The 16,435-nt window shown below is 33.8% G+C and overlaps 1 protein-coding gene across 1 annotated transcript in view; it reads right to left on the bottom strand.

Annotated features, from left to right (window-relative positions):
- LCA5 (lebercilin LCA5) overlaps positions 1 to 12,444 on the bottom strand; it is a 65,033-nt gene extending 52,589 nt beyond the window's left edge. Inside the window, exons 1-2 of the mRNA XM_079938664.1 lie at positions 11,042 to 12,444; positions 6,296 to 6,825 (exon numbers count right to left, since the gene is read on the bottom strand). Of these exons, the coding sequence (XP_079794790.1) occupies positions 6,296 to 6,825; positions 11,042 to 11,240 (729 nt within the window). The 5' untranslated portion in view covers positions 11,241 to 12,444. The remainder of the gene's footprint in view (positions 1 to 6,295; positions 6,826 to 11,041) is intronic.
- Between the last annotated feature and the right edge of the window lie 3,991 nt (positions 12,445 to 16,435).

Consider the following 16,435-nt stretch of genomic DNA (forward strand, 5'->3'; position numbering starts at 1 on the left):
TTTCCAAAGGCTATATAACGTGATATTATATAATGAAACATGTCAATATTTGGAAAGTGTGCCTAATGCAATGAACGAACATTTTCCAAATAACGAACATTTTCCAAATGACTAATCCATGATATTACAAAATCATTCATGGGTAAAACATTCATTCAAAGGAGAAGACCGATGGATTTTAAGGCGACAGAGTACAAAAAATTCTTTGACACGGTTTTAGATTCCACATTGCAACAAACCTTTGAGAACACCACTTACTAAGTTTTGATGTAGTATCAAAGAATATCCAGTTATCTGAAAAGCTTTTAAATATTCCTCCATTTTCTAACTCCTATAGACATCTGTGTGAGGCTGAATTTTCTTTTATTTATCAAGCGTAACAACATATTGCAACAGATTGAATGCAGAAGCAGCTATGAGGACCCAGCTGTCCTCTATTAAGTATGACACTGAAGAAATTTGCAAATATATATCAATAAAATGATGCCACTCTTGTCCCAATTTATTTTGGGTTTAGAAAATAGATATTTTGCATTAAAAGATTTCATGATACCATTTAGTGAGTTATTGTTTATTTTAAATAAATTAAGAAATATTTTTGAATGTTCTCAATTTTAATTTCTAATATGGTAAATATCAATAGGTATAGCCATATAAACAAAAGCTCCTGTGGTAATGGATGGGGGGGGATCTGCAATAATTTTTAAGAGTATAAAAGGGCCTTCAGAACAAAAAATTTGAGAATCACTGCATTATATAACTAAAAATATTTTACTGCTGCAAATGTTAGCACTTTAACAGTTTTTTGCCGCTTTTTTACAATTTGTTGCAGTTTTATTTAAATATTAATATATATAGCTATTAATATTAAAATAAACATATTTAACTGGGGCTGCTACTTTGATAGGACCCTACTCAATAAACTTATTGAAGTAAAAGCCTAAATGAAGGTATAAAGCCAACCCTAAATAAAGTAATAAACATGTAGTCTGATTTAGCTGTCTGTACCTTTGTACAGAGCTCAACAAATTTAACCCTATCAAGCAGCTCTTCATTCCTGGTATAAGGCCCAGGATCCGGCAGACCACGGGGCACAAGGCTGGTGAAAAACAACTGCTACGGGTGATTGATTGTCCCTACTCGTATTTTAAGAGGTTGTTTGTCTAACCATGTGTCCACTTCTAAACCACAGTACTCTTAAATTACTCAGACTATGCATTCTGTCACTTCCATCAACTAACAAAATAAACTTGTATCCAACTTACCGAGGGTGAAGAGGGAAGTTTTTCACAGCTCAACTATTTAGAGGTAACCTTGAAGAATGCTTCCCCGCCGCCCCTCGCCCCCCCCCCCCCCCAGGAAGAAAATGTAACACAAGGGGAATAAGAATTGTGGCCTGAAATCCTTTCTGGGATAAGGCAATCTATAAACAAATAAACAAAGTTGCCTGTCACAAACTCCAGCTTAAGGACATATTCCTAAAATAAACAAACAACACCGTACAGATAGTCATCCTTAGTAAAGAATAGCACAAAACTTAAAGACAGCACTACTAGGATTTTACTGCAATTTCAAGGGACACTCGGGACTTTCTCAGGTTTTAGTTAATTTGCAAAATGAAACACCACAATTGAGCTCCTAGATTCCTCCCTTACCCTTAAAGTCAATGGTACTGAGTCTGAAGAAAAAAGATTAACTTAGTGTTAAATAAAATTTGAAAAACTGAATGAGGCATGAGAACAAAAGCTAACAAAAGCTAAACTTCACACTAAATTAAGACACTCAATAGTAAATATTTCGAATTCTGGATTGATTACTGAGATTATGAAAGATAATTTTCTTTCAAAATGAAAACTTTAGGAAGTATGAAAAGGTAAGCTAAAAAGCAGAGAATTACCCTCAGGTGGGTTGCAGAGGCTCCTCCATTCATAAGAGAGCTAGTTTGATATGACAGCTGACTTGAGATTGATTTGAGAGTAGGTTCATAATAACGTATTAAATGTTGATTCCAATATAATTTACAACAGAAATGAAGCAGTTTAGATCTCCCAAACAAACTTTGAGGCTTGGAGCTAATAAATTTAACATTCCTGAAACTTGCGAGTAAACTTCTAAAGCTAAGCCATTCCTTTATGTGCATTAAATAGTCATAATCCCTTGTGAAAATGATTTTTGCAATAAAAATGAGCTTTGAAATTTGAAAATAAAAGTTCAAAAATAATTTTCTCATCCAGAAAAAACTGAGACTATTTACAGTTGCTTCAAACAAAATGAAATATTTAGGTATAAATCTAACAAAACCTGTTTCGATCTGAATCCAGAAAATTAAAAAATGATGATGAAAGTAATCAAAAATGGAGAAATATACTGTGTTCAAGAATTGGAAGATTCGGGGCTTCCCTGGTGGACCAGTGGGTAAGACTCCATGCTCCCAATTCAGGGGGCCCAGGTTCGATCCCTGGTCAGGGAACTAGACCCCGCATACATGCTGCAACTAAGAGTTCACATGCCGCAACTAAGAGTTTGCATGATGCAGCTAAGAGTTTGCGTGCCACAACTAAGGGTCCGCATGCCGCACCTAAGAGTCCATATGCTGCAGCTAAAAGATCCCATGTGCCGCAACTAAGACCCAGTGCAGCCAAAATAAAAAAATAAAAAATAAATATACTAAAAAAATTGGAAGATTCAACATAATAAGGATGTCAATTCTCCACAAATTGATCCATGTTTAATGCAATTCTTATCAAAATCTCAGGAAGGTGTTGGTAGACAGAGACAAGTTTATTCTAAAGTTCATTTGGAAAGGCAGAGGACCTAGAGTAGCTAAAATAGGTAAAATTTTAAAAACAAAGCATAACATGAGATGAATCCCTCTACCATAATCATATATATACGGTTTACTATGTAGCCTGTAATGAGGAGAGTGTGGTATCGTCAGAGGGACAGACACATATATCAATAGAATAAAGAATCCAGAAATAGACCCACAAAAATAAGCCCAACTGATTTTTGACAAAGGTGCCAGATTCAGTGGAGGAAGAACAGTCTTTTCAACAAATGGTACTAGAGCAACTGGGCACTAAAAGGTGGGGAAAAAAAAAAATGAACCTCGACCTAAACCTCACAACTTATACAAAAATTAACTCAAAATGAATCATGGACTTTAAAACATAAAACCATAAAGCTTTTGGATAAAAACACAGTAGAAAATCTTTGGAGCTACAGACAAAGGGTACCAGGGATAGCAAAGAATTCTTAACTTGACACTAAAAAGCACAATCCATGAAAGAAAAATCTGATAAACTGGACCACATCAAAATTTAAAACCTTTCTTCTGAAAGACCCTGTGAAGAGGATGAAAAGACAAGCTACAAACTGGGAGAAAATATTTGCAAACCACGTATCTGACAAAGAACCTGCATTTAGTATATATATAAAGAACTATCAAAATTCAACAGTAAAAGCACAAACGATCCAATGAGAAATATAGGCAAAAAACAAACAAAATGAATAGGATTTTCTGATGGCAAATAAGCATATAGAAAGATGTTCAACATCATTAGCCATTAGGAATAATGCAAGTTAAAACCAAGAAATAGTGCTAAAAACCTGTAAGAATGGCTAAAATTTTAAAAAGTGATAACACCAAATGCTGGCAAGGATGTGGAGAAAGTGGATCACTTATACATTGCTGGTAAAAATGTAAAATGGTACTGCTGCTCTACAAAAGAGAAAGGCGGTTTCTTACAAAACGTGTGCTTATCGTATAATCCATCAAGTATACTTTCATGCATATATTCCAGAGAAATGAAAATTTATGTTCACACAAAAATCTGTACATGAATGGTCATAACAGCTTTATTAGGTAATAGCTAAAAACTGCAAACAATCCAAATGCCCTTCAACGGGATATACCATAACACTCTGTTGTATATCCATGCCATGGAATACTACCTGGGAATAAAAAAAGGAACACGCTATTGATATACGCAACAACTTGGATGGAGCTCAAGGGAAAAAATGAAATCTGCCAACCGCAAAAGGTTAAATACTGTATGATTCCAGTATTTATATTACATTCTTAAAATGATGAAATTATAGAAACGGTGAACAGATCAGTGGATGCCACAGATCAGAGAGCTGGGGAAGCCACGAAGGTAACTGTGCCTATAAATTGGTAACACAAGTTCCCTGTGATGGAACTGTTCTGCATCTTGACCACGGTGATGGTCACGTGAATCTACACGTGATAAAATTGCATAGAACTAAATACACACACACACACACACACACACACACACACACACACACACACACACACACACAGAAACAAGTCCAGGTAAAACTGGTGAAATCTGAATAAGGTTGATGAGTTGTATCAATGTATTACCACCAATTTCCTAACTGCAATATTATATTGTAAGTATGCTATATGTTACCACTGGAGAAACTGGATGAAGGATCTATGCGATCTCTCTACATAATGTTGTTAAAACTTCATGTCAACCTAAATTAACCAAAAATAAAGTTTTTTTAAATTTCTTAACTCCACTAAGAAAAAAAAGTAAGAATTGAGGACACTATACAGTTAACAAGTATTTCAAAGACTTATCATCACAGATGACTGACTTTCAGCTCTCAAGTGGGTAGCCACATAATTCAACTCCATCTACAACTCAGAAACCACAGACTTATTCCATTTTTCCTCTCTTCCTTCTTTCTCTTCCCTCCTCTACCACTCCATCAACCCCCTTCCTAACTGGCTATAAGAGAGAACTGCAGTATGTGTATATGTGTATGTGTGTGTGTGTGTGTGTGTGTGTGTGTGTGTGCATGCGTACTGCAACTCCGTGTTCTCTCTAGTTTTATATAAACATGCACAGAGGTGTGGGTTGTTTTCAACCATACTTATTAATTAGCATTCTGTGCTCTTGGTTCCTAATTTTAAAATCCATTATGTGGCACATTTTATACTTCCCTTTAAAAATAATTAAAATGTCAGCTATTTGTTTATGACAATAGTTGCTTCCATCCCTACCCCCACCCCACTACATAGGAAAGTGGTCCTTAAAAAAAAGTTTTCGTATGTTGCTCTGAAGTTCGAGTTGATCACTGGTGGAACCTATACAATAAGATATCTTCTGTGCACTGAAACAGAAGTTAATGATTGCTAATTTTGGAGAATAAGCTAGGCACTTTTTCTGGTCACTGATATACACTCCATTTAATAAGCCACTGTCTCTGGGCATGGCATTGGTAGATTGAGCCTGGCATACTATACAGACTACGAAGTACTATTATCATACCATGTACTAAAAACATCTAATTAATACACTGCAGAAAGCTAGTTTATTTATAGTTCTGACTTTCCCTTGCTCAGAGAGCTCTCACAGCAGGCATTATTCTCATACTTTTTCCCTACCTTTGCTTTCTAAACTACTTTGTCAATTCTAAGTAATTCTAAGCCCTGACTCAGGGCTTCTGTTTGATACACACAGACACACAGACACACACACACACACACACACACACACACACACACACACACACACACACAGCACCACATTCCAGTGGATGTTTAACTCCGTGAATCTTAGTCACTTGCGGAAAATATAATATTTGATTTGAGATATATATGTATGTGTGTGTGTGTGTGTGGGTGTGGGTGTGGGTGTGGGTGGGTGTGTGTATATATCTCACAGGTAGCATCTAATATAAGTTTTCCATATAACAGTCATGGGGTAGTATTCTTTTCCTAATTATAAGAAAAAAATATTTTTATAAGATCTGCTGTATTCTCAGACCATTAACTCAACATCATTCCACCCACCTCTCACATCAGTTTTTATTTGGGGGAGTAGAGGCACACCCTGTCCCAAAATATATCTTTCACAAATGTTCAAAGAAATAAAAACAGAAAGTATTATTCATGTGGCATTTCTTACACAATGGCCCCAAAATGTCAGTTTTCTACACTATAGCTCTTATAGTATCATTTTCAATTTCAGAGAAACAATCACATAATCAAATAGTATATTTCCCCCAAATGGCCAATACCCATGGAATTAAATATCCATTAACATGTGGCCCATTAATGTACACAATCCTTTACATCTTGCTCTTAAAGATAAAATCTTAAGTTTTTCCTAATCTCTTACTCAGAAAGGTAATACCAAAAAAATAGTTTTCATTTCCAAGCAATGCAGAACTGCAATAAGCAGTCTTAAAAGAGCACATTAAATGCCCAATGAAGAATAACACAAAACAGCACAATTAGAAACTGTAGAAATTTTACCTTAATTCTTCTCTCGGTGTCATCTAATTTTAACTCTGCTGAAACGAGTTTCTTTGCTAAGTCATCTCGTTCAGGTAGGTGTCTAGCTTCAGAGATCTTTTTCAGTTTCTGTAAGGAAAGTTTTGTCCTAAATAGTTCACCTTCTGTATCTTTCACCCTTTTCTCAGTTGCCCGTTCTTTCTCTCGAGATTTTCTTAAGCGTTCTTTGAGTGCTGTAATCTCATTGTTATGACGAGCAATAAGTTGTGAGATTTCATTTTCTGTATCTTCAAACTTATTCAGGGCTTTCTCCTGCCGATACTGAAGCCTTTTCAAAGCCTTATTTTCTTTTAGCAGCTCAGCTAACTTGACCTGGAGTTCAGTTACTTCATTCTGCAATTCATTGATTTTTAGCAGTCTTGCAGAAAGAACCCGTTTTGTAACAAGATCAGTATCTTTCCGAAGTGGCTCCCTATTGAGGCCCTGGGAGTGAAATCCCGCTGGGACTCCCCTTCTGTTTGGTGGACCCTTAGGGCTTGGTTTCCTAGGGACTAAAAAAGAAACAGTAATAATGTAAAGTGAAAGCTGTACCAGATGTAGTATTATTTACTCATCCTAACACAAGTGGATCCACAACATTCTTTAGTTATCTTGTTTCCTTAAAAAATGATTTTACAATATTTAATTAGATATCAGGTTTTACCTAGAGCTCTTAATATAATGGTTTTATAAGAAAGGTTTGAAATCTTTTAAGAACGTTCAAGAATTATATTCTGATCCAGCAAAATAATATCCCCATAGTTTACAGGGAATTATTTTACCATTTTTAACTTTACAGATAAGATAGCCAGCCAGCATTTGAACACAGGCACCGTCAGCACTAGCATGGTGCCTAATAAATACTGGACAAAATATTGTGATACTCAAGTCATTTGTCCCAAGATATTTGGGATCATTATTTAAAATGTGGAAATGTATGGGTTTTTTAAATTAGTTAGAAATCTTTATTTGGGGAAAGAGGATGACATGACAGCAAGAAGATTTGCGACTCAGATTTACCACTTAATAAATCCTTGAGCAATTCAACTTAAACCTTTTCCAGGTCTATCTTCCCTACCCACAGAATAAGGATAACAACTCATTTGTTGTCGTGAGGATTAACTGAAGTTTGCATGTAAAACAGAAAGTTCTCCACAAATATTCTCTGTCAGCGACAAAAACTTAATCCCAGGTATCAGTGATTGGAAACAGAAAACACTTCAGCAGTACAGGTGTGATTCTAAATGCTTTCTCAGAGGCTTTCTTTTGTGTGATGTTCGAATCAAAAACATCTGGCATAATTTAAGAACAAGATAAACAAAAAACTCCACCCTAAAAAGTACAAGCATGTGAAATCTTTAAAGTTAACTAATACACATTAATCACAATATTTCACAAAAATTTGGAATGTTTTTTTTTCTTTTTACTAAAAGTTCATTAAACTTAAGCCTCAATATACAAAGCACCTGCCCTTTAAAAGAGGCATCTGGAAGTCTGCCACAGTTGAGAATAACGAACTTTAATCTCCAAGGTGACTGCATTTTTTCAAGAAGGAAATGCATTCCAGAGGGAAAAAAAAATGAAGAAAAACTAGAAAATCCAATGTTTCCCTACCCGTTTTACCAGCCATGGATACCCTGATTTCATTATGTAAACAAGGGTAAGAGTAATATTTACAATTTAACACTATAAAGTTTCATTAAAGAGATGGAAGTTTTATAGAAGCTATTTTGAATGTGTAACTGATTCGGGATTGCAGCTCTATAAATGCTTGAATATATGAAAGGAAGTGGTAATAAAAAGAAATGAGGGAAAACCTACTTGTAACTCTGAAACTATGCTATCCAATATAGTAGTCACTAGCCACATGTGCCTACTGAGAAACTTGAAATGTGGGTGGTCCAAACTGAGATACCCCGTAACTATGAAATACATACCAGATTTCAAACACTTAGTTTAAAAAAAAAAAAGGAATGCAGAATATTCCACACACTATGTTTTATATTAACTATATTTAGAAATGATAATATTCTGGATATGTTGGGTTAAATAAAATATATTATTAAAATTAATTCCACCTGCTTTTCTTTTTAAATGTGGCAGTAAAAAATTGTATATGTGGCTTGCATTTGTGACTTGCATTATATTTCCATTGGAGAGATTGCTCCAGTTTTAAATTGGAGCACCCATCATTTCAATTCTCTTTCTTTCCCAACATACTGAATTAATAGAGTTTTAGTATCTATATGCTATTATAGAATATGTATTCAGCTCTTGGAGTGACAGAAACTTTATACATAAAAATGACTATACATAAGGAAGAATGTTAATCATTCCAAATCTCTGATTTTTATGTATAAAATTATATTGCTCAGCAAACAAGACTTCATACAAATGGAAACTTAATTTGAAAAGTTAGAGCCTAGATATTATACGAATCAGGATAAAAATTTTCCACTAATATTTTATTGAACAATTTAGCCAGACAGAAAGGGCTTCCACAACCAACTTTTGACATCCTAAAAATCTGAACATTGATTTTTAGCATATTCTATTAGTACATCTACAGACAAAGTACACTTAACCAGAACTCAAAAATATTTCTTAGCGTTCATCTACCTCTTTCATTTTTAAAACTATCAAGATGAAATACAGGGCCAATAGGAGTCAGAACAAAGATGACTTATTGTTGTGTATATCATTCTTCATCTCCCCCTTGTTAAGTCACCACCAAAAAGAGGGTGGGCAAATAACTGCTTTTTTCCTTCCATCAGGTGTTAAAATTACGGTATGACTCATTTAAAAAACATGTAACAAAGATAAACTATGCATCTACCAAAAACTCAGTGTTTATATTACTGATAAAACAAGAAATAGAATAAGTATGTAATATGTAATACACAAAGATGTATAAATTATTAAATTTTATTATAACTTCTGATAGAGCACAAATTTTACTTCTGATAGAGCACAAATAACTTCTGATAGAGCACAAATAAAGCATGCTGAAATTTAAAAGGAGGAAGAATATGTTATCAAACATGAAATTCCACAAATTCAAGTGTTAAAGATGCTTTTTTAATCACATTTGTTCTTTCCTTAATTTAGTCTACACTGATGATTGTGACTTAAACCAAAAGGAATTAACTTAGTGTTTAAGGAAAGTTATCAGTTTGGTTATGTTGTTTGATCTAAGGTAGACAAATTACCACAGATTTTAATTCAAAAGATAATGCAAAGCAGAAAACAGTACAAGTCAGATTGAAGACAATAACCGAAATTTTTCTGGGTGATATTAGAACTGTTTCTCATAGCTTTTTCTCAATTATCTTCTTAAATAAGATAAGGCGTAAGAAGTTCTGACTCCTTAATTGGGTAGCCTCCTAAACTGCTTCTGGGTAACAAGTGAAAAAGTATTCTTGCCAGTAATTCCCAAGGTATGTAAATGATTTCTTGGGAATAAACAGTCATTTTCTAAGGTTCAATCCTAAGGTCTGTTTGTTCTTAATTATATAGCAAAAGTTTAATATCAGATCATGCTCTCAGTCACAAAATCAAAGCAAGAAAACTGCACTGAGACAGATTTGGAGGAAGAGACTAAGAAACCTGCAGCATTGTACTTGCAGGACAAACAGACAAACAGAAGAAGAAAATGCACCCAAATTGTTCAAAGTATCAACATCCCTGGGAAGCTAGATCAGGGATCCATGAGAGGGCTGCTTTCAAAAGGAACATACACTCTTCTAAAAAAGCAAATGTTACTTTTCAAAGTAAAAATCTGTAAAGGCAAATTTAATCAAACTCCTGAATAAAACTTTTCAATAGCTAACTATTCTCCTGTACAGAAACAGTCAATATCTTAACACAAGATTCCAGGTGTTTCATTGCCTTGCCCCTGTTTTCCTTTTCATCTCCCAAACTTACCACTCCCTGCCTTGCAATCTTACCATTCTAAGCTACTGCTGTTATATTGTGCTGTATTTATTAACATATATTATAAAACCTCATTTACCTTAGCTTACTTTTCTATGATATACTCCTTACATATTTTGTTACTAAGTACACATCAGGGTTTTCTTGACCAGGGATTTATTAAGATGAAGAAGAGATTTCTAGAACATTATCTCGTCAAATATATATTAATAACTAGTTCCAGACTAGTAACATTTTAGTAAGAAAAATTATTTCTAATGATTTACGTTGTTTCCATTATAACACAGCTTAATAGAAAACAGACTGGTGGACCCAAGCCCCAAATTCTAATTCTAGGCTGAATTTGAACTTTTGTAATAAGTAGGGAAAGTAATTTTACTCAATCTATAAAAATGCCCCTTAACCACTTTATATCAATGCTTCTCACTACTTTTTGAAATTGAAGATAAAGGAAGGTCCACGTGTTTTGTGGGGCTTTTTGTGGTTTTTTTTGCCTTTACAGTACCTCACAAACTCCAAGATAATCATTTATTTAGGAACAAGAGAAAACAAAATGAGAAGCCTCAGTTATGGTTCTTTCTTTGGTATACCGTATGACTTTGAATATAACAAAGGATAATACACAGTACCATAAGCAACATTTATAAAAATATATCCTATTCTAAATGTAAATCATCCCATTTCCATGCACATATCCATATACATATTAATAGAAGAGTTTCATTCATACATGTTTTCCTTAAGCATTCAAAATGAATTTTCTAGATCTACTGGACTTTTTTAAAGGATGCTTACCTTGATGACGCATTTGGCTGTCTGAAATTTGTTTTTTAGGATTTTTTCCCTTAATACTTGCCGGTGAGGACGGATGGACCAGCGATGACCGGCCAGAAGACTGTGGTGTAGCTCCAAAATCAGATGAACAGTAAGAGTAATAATGTCTGCCTGCCTTACTTTCTTTACCAGTACCTGGACTTCTTTCTCTTTCCCCCATGGCTTTGAAAAATGGCCTCTATTCACATAATTTCACAGATTCTTTTCTTCAGAAAAATCCATGGCAATCCTGAAGAGCATTTTTTAGAGTCTTCAGATCCCGGGGATAATATTCATGTATGTGCAATTTGTTTTCTCTCTGTATCTGTGGTCCACAATTCACAGGAGGGACCAGAAAATACACTTTTTCCCCTACAATTAAGGAAGGGGGAAGGAAACTCATCATATTTCATGAAATAGATTTCTACAGTTAATTACAATGAAATATACTAAAAGCAAAATAATATACTGCTTATAATTTTTAAAAGAGGCTGTAATTTAATTCATCTATATTTTCACACAGTTGTTTACAGTATTTGGAGAAAAGACAAACTGTCATAGCCTAGACAGAGAACATGTAAAGTACCTGACATATACTTGCTTCTGAATAAATGTTAACTGCACTTGACTCCCTTGAATCTTAAGATTTAAAATAAACACAAGTGCTGATTTTTAACAGGTGAATTATGATCAAATCACCAATTTCTTTCTTTTTTTGGGGGGTGGGGTGTTGGGGGATGGTGGTAAAGGACAAGACTGCTAACAAAACCAAAGAAAAATATCTAAAATTGCATAAAAATGTAAAACTGAAAGTATGTAAAAAAATTAATCAAATTAAAGCACTTGATGAAAAAACGTTTGCAGCACGACAGAAAAATGGTTACCACCCTTAACAATAAATACCTCATATCATGCCATAAGAAAAATATGAAGTCCAAAGATAAATGGGCAAATACATATTAAGACCCACAGCAAGCAATACAAACTATAGGCACATAATAACATTCAACCTCAGATACCATTTTTAAACCTATCAAATTGTCACAGATTTCTCAACACTCAATGCTTCCAGAATGGCTGTCAAGAAAATACTGGGAAAAAAGTTGGCAAAATATATTAAAACTTTAATTATGCTTTTAACCTTTGATCTGATAATTCCATTGCCGGATACCAAGAAAATTACCCTAAAAATAGGGGGAAAGTTTATGCACAAATATTTAATGCAGTACAATTAAAAAAAAAAACAAAAAAGGAAGCAACCTAATCTAACCACTGCAAAATAACTAACAAAATTAAGGAAAGTATTGAAAAAATCAATATAGCCTAGTATCATGCAACTGTTAGAAATGTTTACAGAAAGTTTGTGTTAACAACGAAGATGCTTATACTATTACAGTAAAAAGAAAAATTCAAACTGGTGTATAAATATGATCTCAACTACACACAGTCATTGAAAAATACTGAAAACACTGAGTATTCTTTTTAACTGAACTCAGGAACTGAAAAAAAATTGCAAACCAAGGTATACATAATATACCAAAATAACGTCTGGAATTGGATTACTTTTATAATTATAATTGTTCTTAATATTTACAAGAAATGAAAAGCCCATTGATGAAATTAGTGTTAAAAGTATATACTAGTAATAAATGAAAATGACACATGCACAAGGTAGCACTACTACTATTCATGTAGCACTTTTGTAGGGGCAAAGGACTAAAACAATCAAAATGACCATCAATAGGGAACTGGCTGCATACACTGTAAACCTCCACACAGTGAAGTACAGTACTATGAAGCTATTAAAGGAATGCGGATTACCTCTGTATATTCTCTGCAGTCTGAAGTGATCTCTAGATTAAGAAAAGGAAGAGGGAGAAAAGCATGTATAGTACGCTACCATTGAATGAAGAAGGAGGGTTATAAATTTATATACACAACTTTTTATATTTTTAAAAAGTAGAAGAACAAATTAAATAATGAACAAACAATGGGTTCTCTAGGGCAGGGCTGTCCAACAGAACATTCAGCAAGAATGGAAATGTTCTAAAATCTGTTCAGTATGATAGCTAGCCACATGTAGCTACTGAACACCTAAAATGTGGCAAGTGTGAATGAAGAACTAATTTTTAATTATGCTGAATTTTAATTAATTTAAATGTTAAAAGCCACATGCACTAGTGGTTAGCTGATTGGACAGTATAGCTGTAGAGGAAAGCAGGAAGCAGAGTTCAGGGATAGGGATAGGAGTTAGACTTCTTTATAACTTTTGTAGACTCAACTTTGGAAATAATAATTTTTAGAAATTAGATTTTTAAAAAGCATTTCCTATGAATCCAAAGAAAATGAAACAAATAAATGTAACTATATATACAGTTGGTGGCAAAACCACACAGATTAACCAATTCTAATGACTTTAAAACACAATCCCTAGTGAGATATATCCTACTGACAAAAAGGTACAAAATTTTTCTAAAAACTAGTTTCAATAATCACATTGTTGGCATTGTTATTCTCAGGCTACTACATGTGCACTGTGAGATAAAGCAAACAAGTAATTACATTGGTTCGGTTAGGTATTAGAATTTTCTAAAACAAACAAGTATAAGCCAATACGAGTTTTAAAATTCTGGAGCCCAAAAGGTGAATTTTGAGTATCAGTATGAATTTATAACGGATTTTACATTAAAAAAAAAAAAAACACTGTTTCCCAGCTCTGTCCACTGAAAAACCCTAGAAGCAAGAAACGAATTAATAGCAACAAACATTCCCAGCACTCAAATGTAGTGTCTAAATACCGTTTCCCTTAGAAGAAACTAGAACTCCTTGTAAAACGTCTTACTCCACATCTAAGAGAGGAAACATACAAGATGAATCTAAAAATCTAGAAATTTGTTCATACTAGAGAGCGAGAAAGCTGTGAGGCACTCCTGATGGAGCATCAGAAGGGCTCGGGAGCGCACTCCAAGAAGCTCCGACTAGCCAACAGTGGGACAATTGCATCGTCAATAAGAATTATATCAGCAAAGGATTAAGACACATCAAATACGTTTAAATTCATGAGGTCATATGTTATTTTAAAAAAACTAATTAGTTACCTCTGAAAGACACTAGGCAACCAACTCATTCATATGAAATTGATACATAAAGAGAAAAAAATCAAACATGTATCCTACCTATACTGTTAAGAGCTGTATCTTAAAATAACAAAACAGTAGATAAGGGGAAGTATTGGGTTGGCCAAAAAGTTTGTTTCTTTACAGAATTATTCTAGCTAATAAATTAAAAAGGGAATATCAGAATGACAGAATTAGAATACTGCCACTTTGTAGCCACTAATGAAATAATGAAAGTAGACAGTGCTCACTAATGGCTGCTAACACCATAGAAAAGAAATAATCAGACACTGTGTGCCTTCCAGATAGGACAAGGATACCTCTGAAGTAATCGGCTCCTCCTACAAGAAAAATAAAATCTGATTCTGGTCAAACTTCTAAACTGAAATGACAATTTATAGAAAATACAGGGGACAGAGGTACAAGGAAGCAATTAGCAAAATCCACACTGTGGCAAAGCCTGTAGGACAAACTGGCTTCTTTAACGCATAAATTGCAAGCAGGAAAAGAAGAGATGGCGAGAAGGTTTCTATATTTTTTAAAAGTCTTAAGGAAAACAAACAATTGCAATCTATGAGCCTTGCTTCAATCTTGATTCAAACAAATTATATAAAAGAAAATTATAAGATAATTTAAACACTGACTGGATATTTAATGACATTAAGGAATTGCTATTGCTTTAGGTGAGATCATGATATTGTGATTACTTTATTTAAAGAGTCCTTATATTTCAGAGGTAGATGTTGAGATATTTATAGGTAAAATTAAATAATGTCTGGGGTTTGCTTCAAAATAATCCAAGGGGAAGGAGGTAAAAGTAGAGATTAAATAAGACTGGCCATGAGTTAATAAAACTATGTAAAAACTGTGGAGACTTGCAGCTTCACTATTCTACCTCTGCTTTCATATTGTTTCAAATTTTCCTTAACAAAAAAGATTTTTTCAAAATCAAGCAAACAAACTTAGAATTTTGTTTTACTTCCTGGTAGATTATTAGTGCCTGGCAATCTCAGTCTCTGTTACAATTAGCTATCTGATCTGAAATCAGCAACAAGTACTAATATTAAAAAATATATAAATCAGTCTGAATCTTTCACTTTGCAATCATGACAGAAAATATTTACACATTTAAAAAACTGTCTAGGAAAAAAGGATGATGGATTAAAGCAATTAAGTGGCTCTATCACTTATTAGCTGTGCAAACCTGGAGAAGCCACCTAACTTCTCAATCTAAATCTAAATCTCAAATTTCTCATCTGTAAAGTGGAAATAATAATGGTAACTTCCTTAAAGAATTGTTGTGACAATTAAATGGGATAATTCAATAACTATCACACAATAAGCACTTGGTAAATATCAATAATTGTATATTACAATTCAAACATACAAGATGCTCAGTAAATTCTGATTAATACTCTTTGTCAAAGACTTTCAGTTTTAACAGTATAATTAAAAGTTGATTATATGATATGGATGAAGATTATTTGTTTATATGCACATAGCAGCAGTAGCTCCCTATGACCTATCCCATGTATACAAGTCAGGGGTCCCACCTAACTTTTTCTTGCGAAGGGTAAGAATCCACAAAAACATTACCTGCCATTCATCTCATATACACCAACACTAGCTCTCGCCCCAACCCCTGCCCCAAACATATACATATTTAAAAAAAAAAAAAAGGAAATATCCATTGCCCCATTATCCAAATCCTGTTTCCTGGGACAACTATTTTAATGGCTTATACTTTTTGCTTATACTATCTTTTTTACTGAAGTATAGTTGATTTATATTATTGTGTTAGTTTCAGATGAACAGCACAGTGATTCACTTATGTGTATCTATCTATATATATTCCTTTTCATATTCTTTTCCCTTATAGGTTATTACAAAAATTGAGTATAGTTTCCTGTGCTATACAGTAGGTCCTTGTTGCTAATCTATTTTATATATAGTACTGTGCTTATACTATTTCTTGAATTAGCAATTTTAGACTATGAAAGATGAGGATTTAACTCACACCTCATTTTAAATGGCTGCAACATGCAACTACATGTTGGTTACGCAGAGGTTTTTCTCTAGAATTCCTAATTGTCCTTTTTTCTTGAGAGGAAAAAGCATCCTTCTTATCACATCACTGATATCTATCAGTTTCTTAGTCATTCTATCTATAGCCTGAAATCCATTATTCTTCCTCCTAAAAGACATTTTTCTTGGAGACCAGTAATTTCCTATTCTAATGTAAACCAATAACTTTCTACCC

This window comes from Stenella coeruleoalba (genome assembly GCF_951394435.1).
Source record: "Stenella coeruleoalba genome assembly, chromosome: 12".
Classification (NCBI taxonomy): Eukaryota; Metazoa; Chordata; class Mammalia; order Artiodactyla; family Delphinidae; genus Stenella; species Stenella coeruleoalba.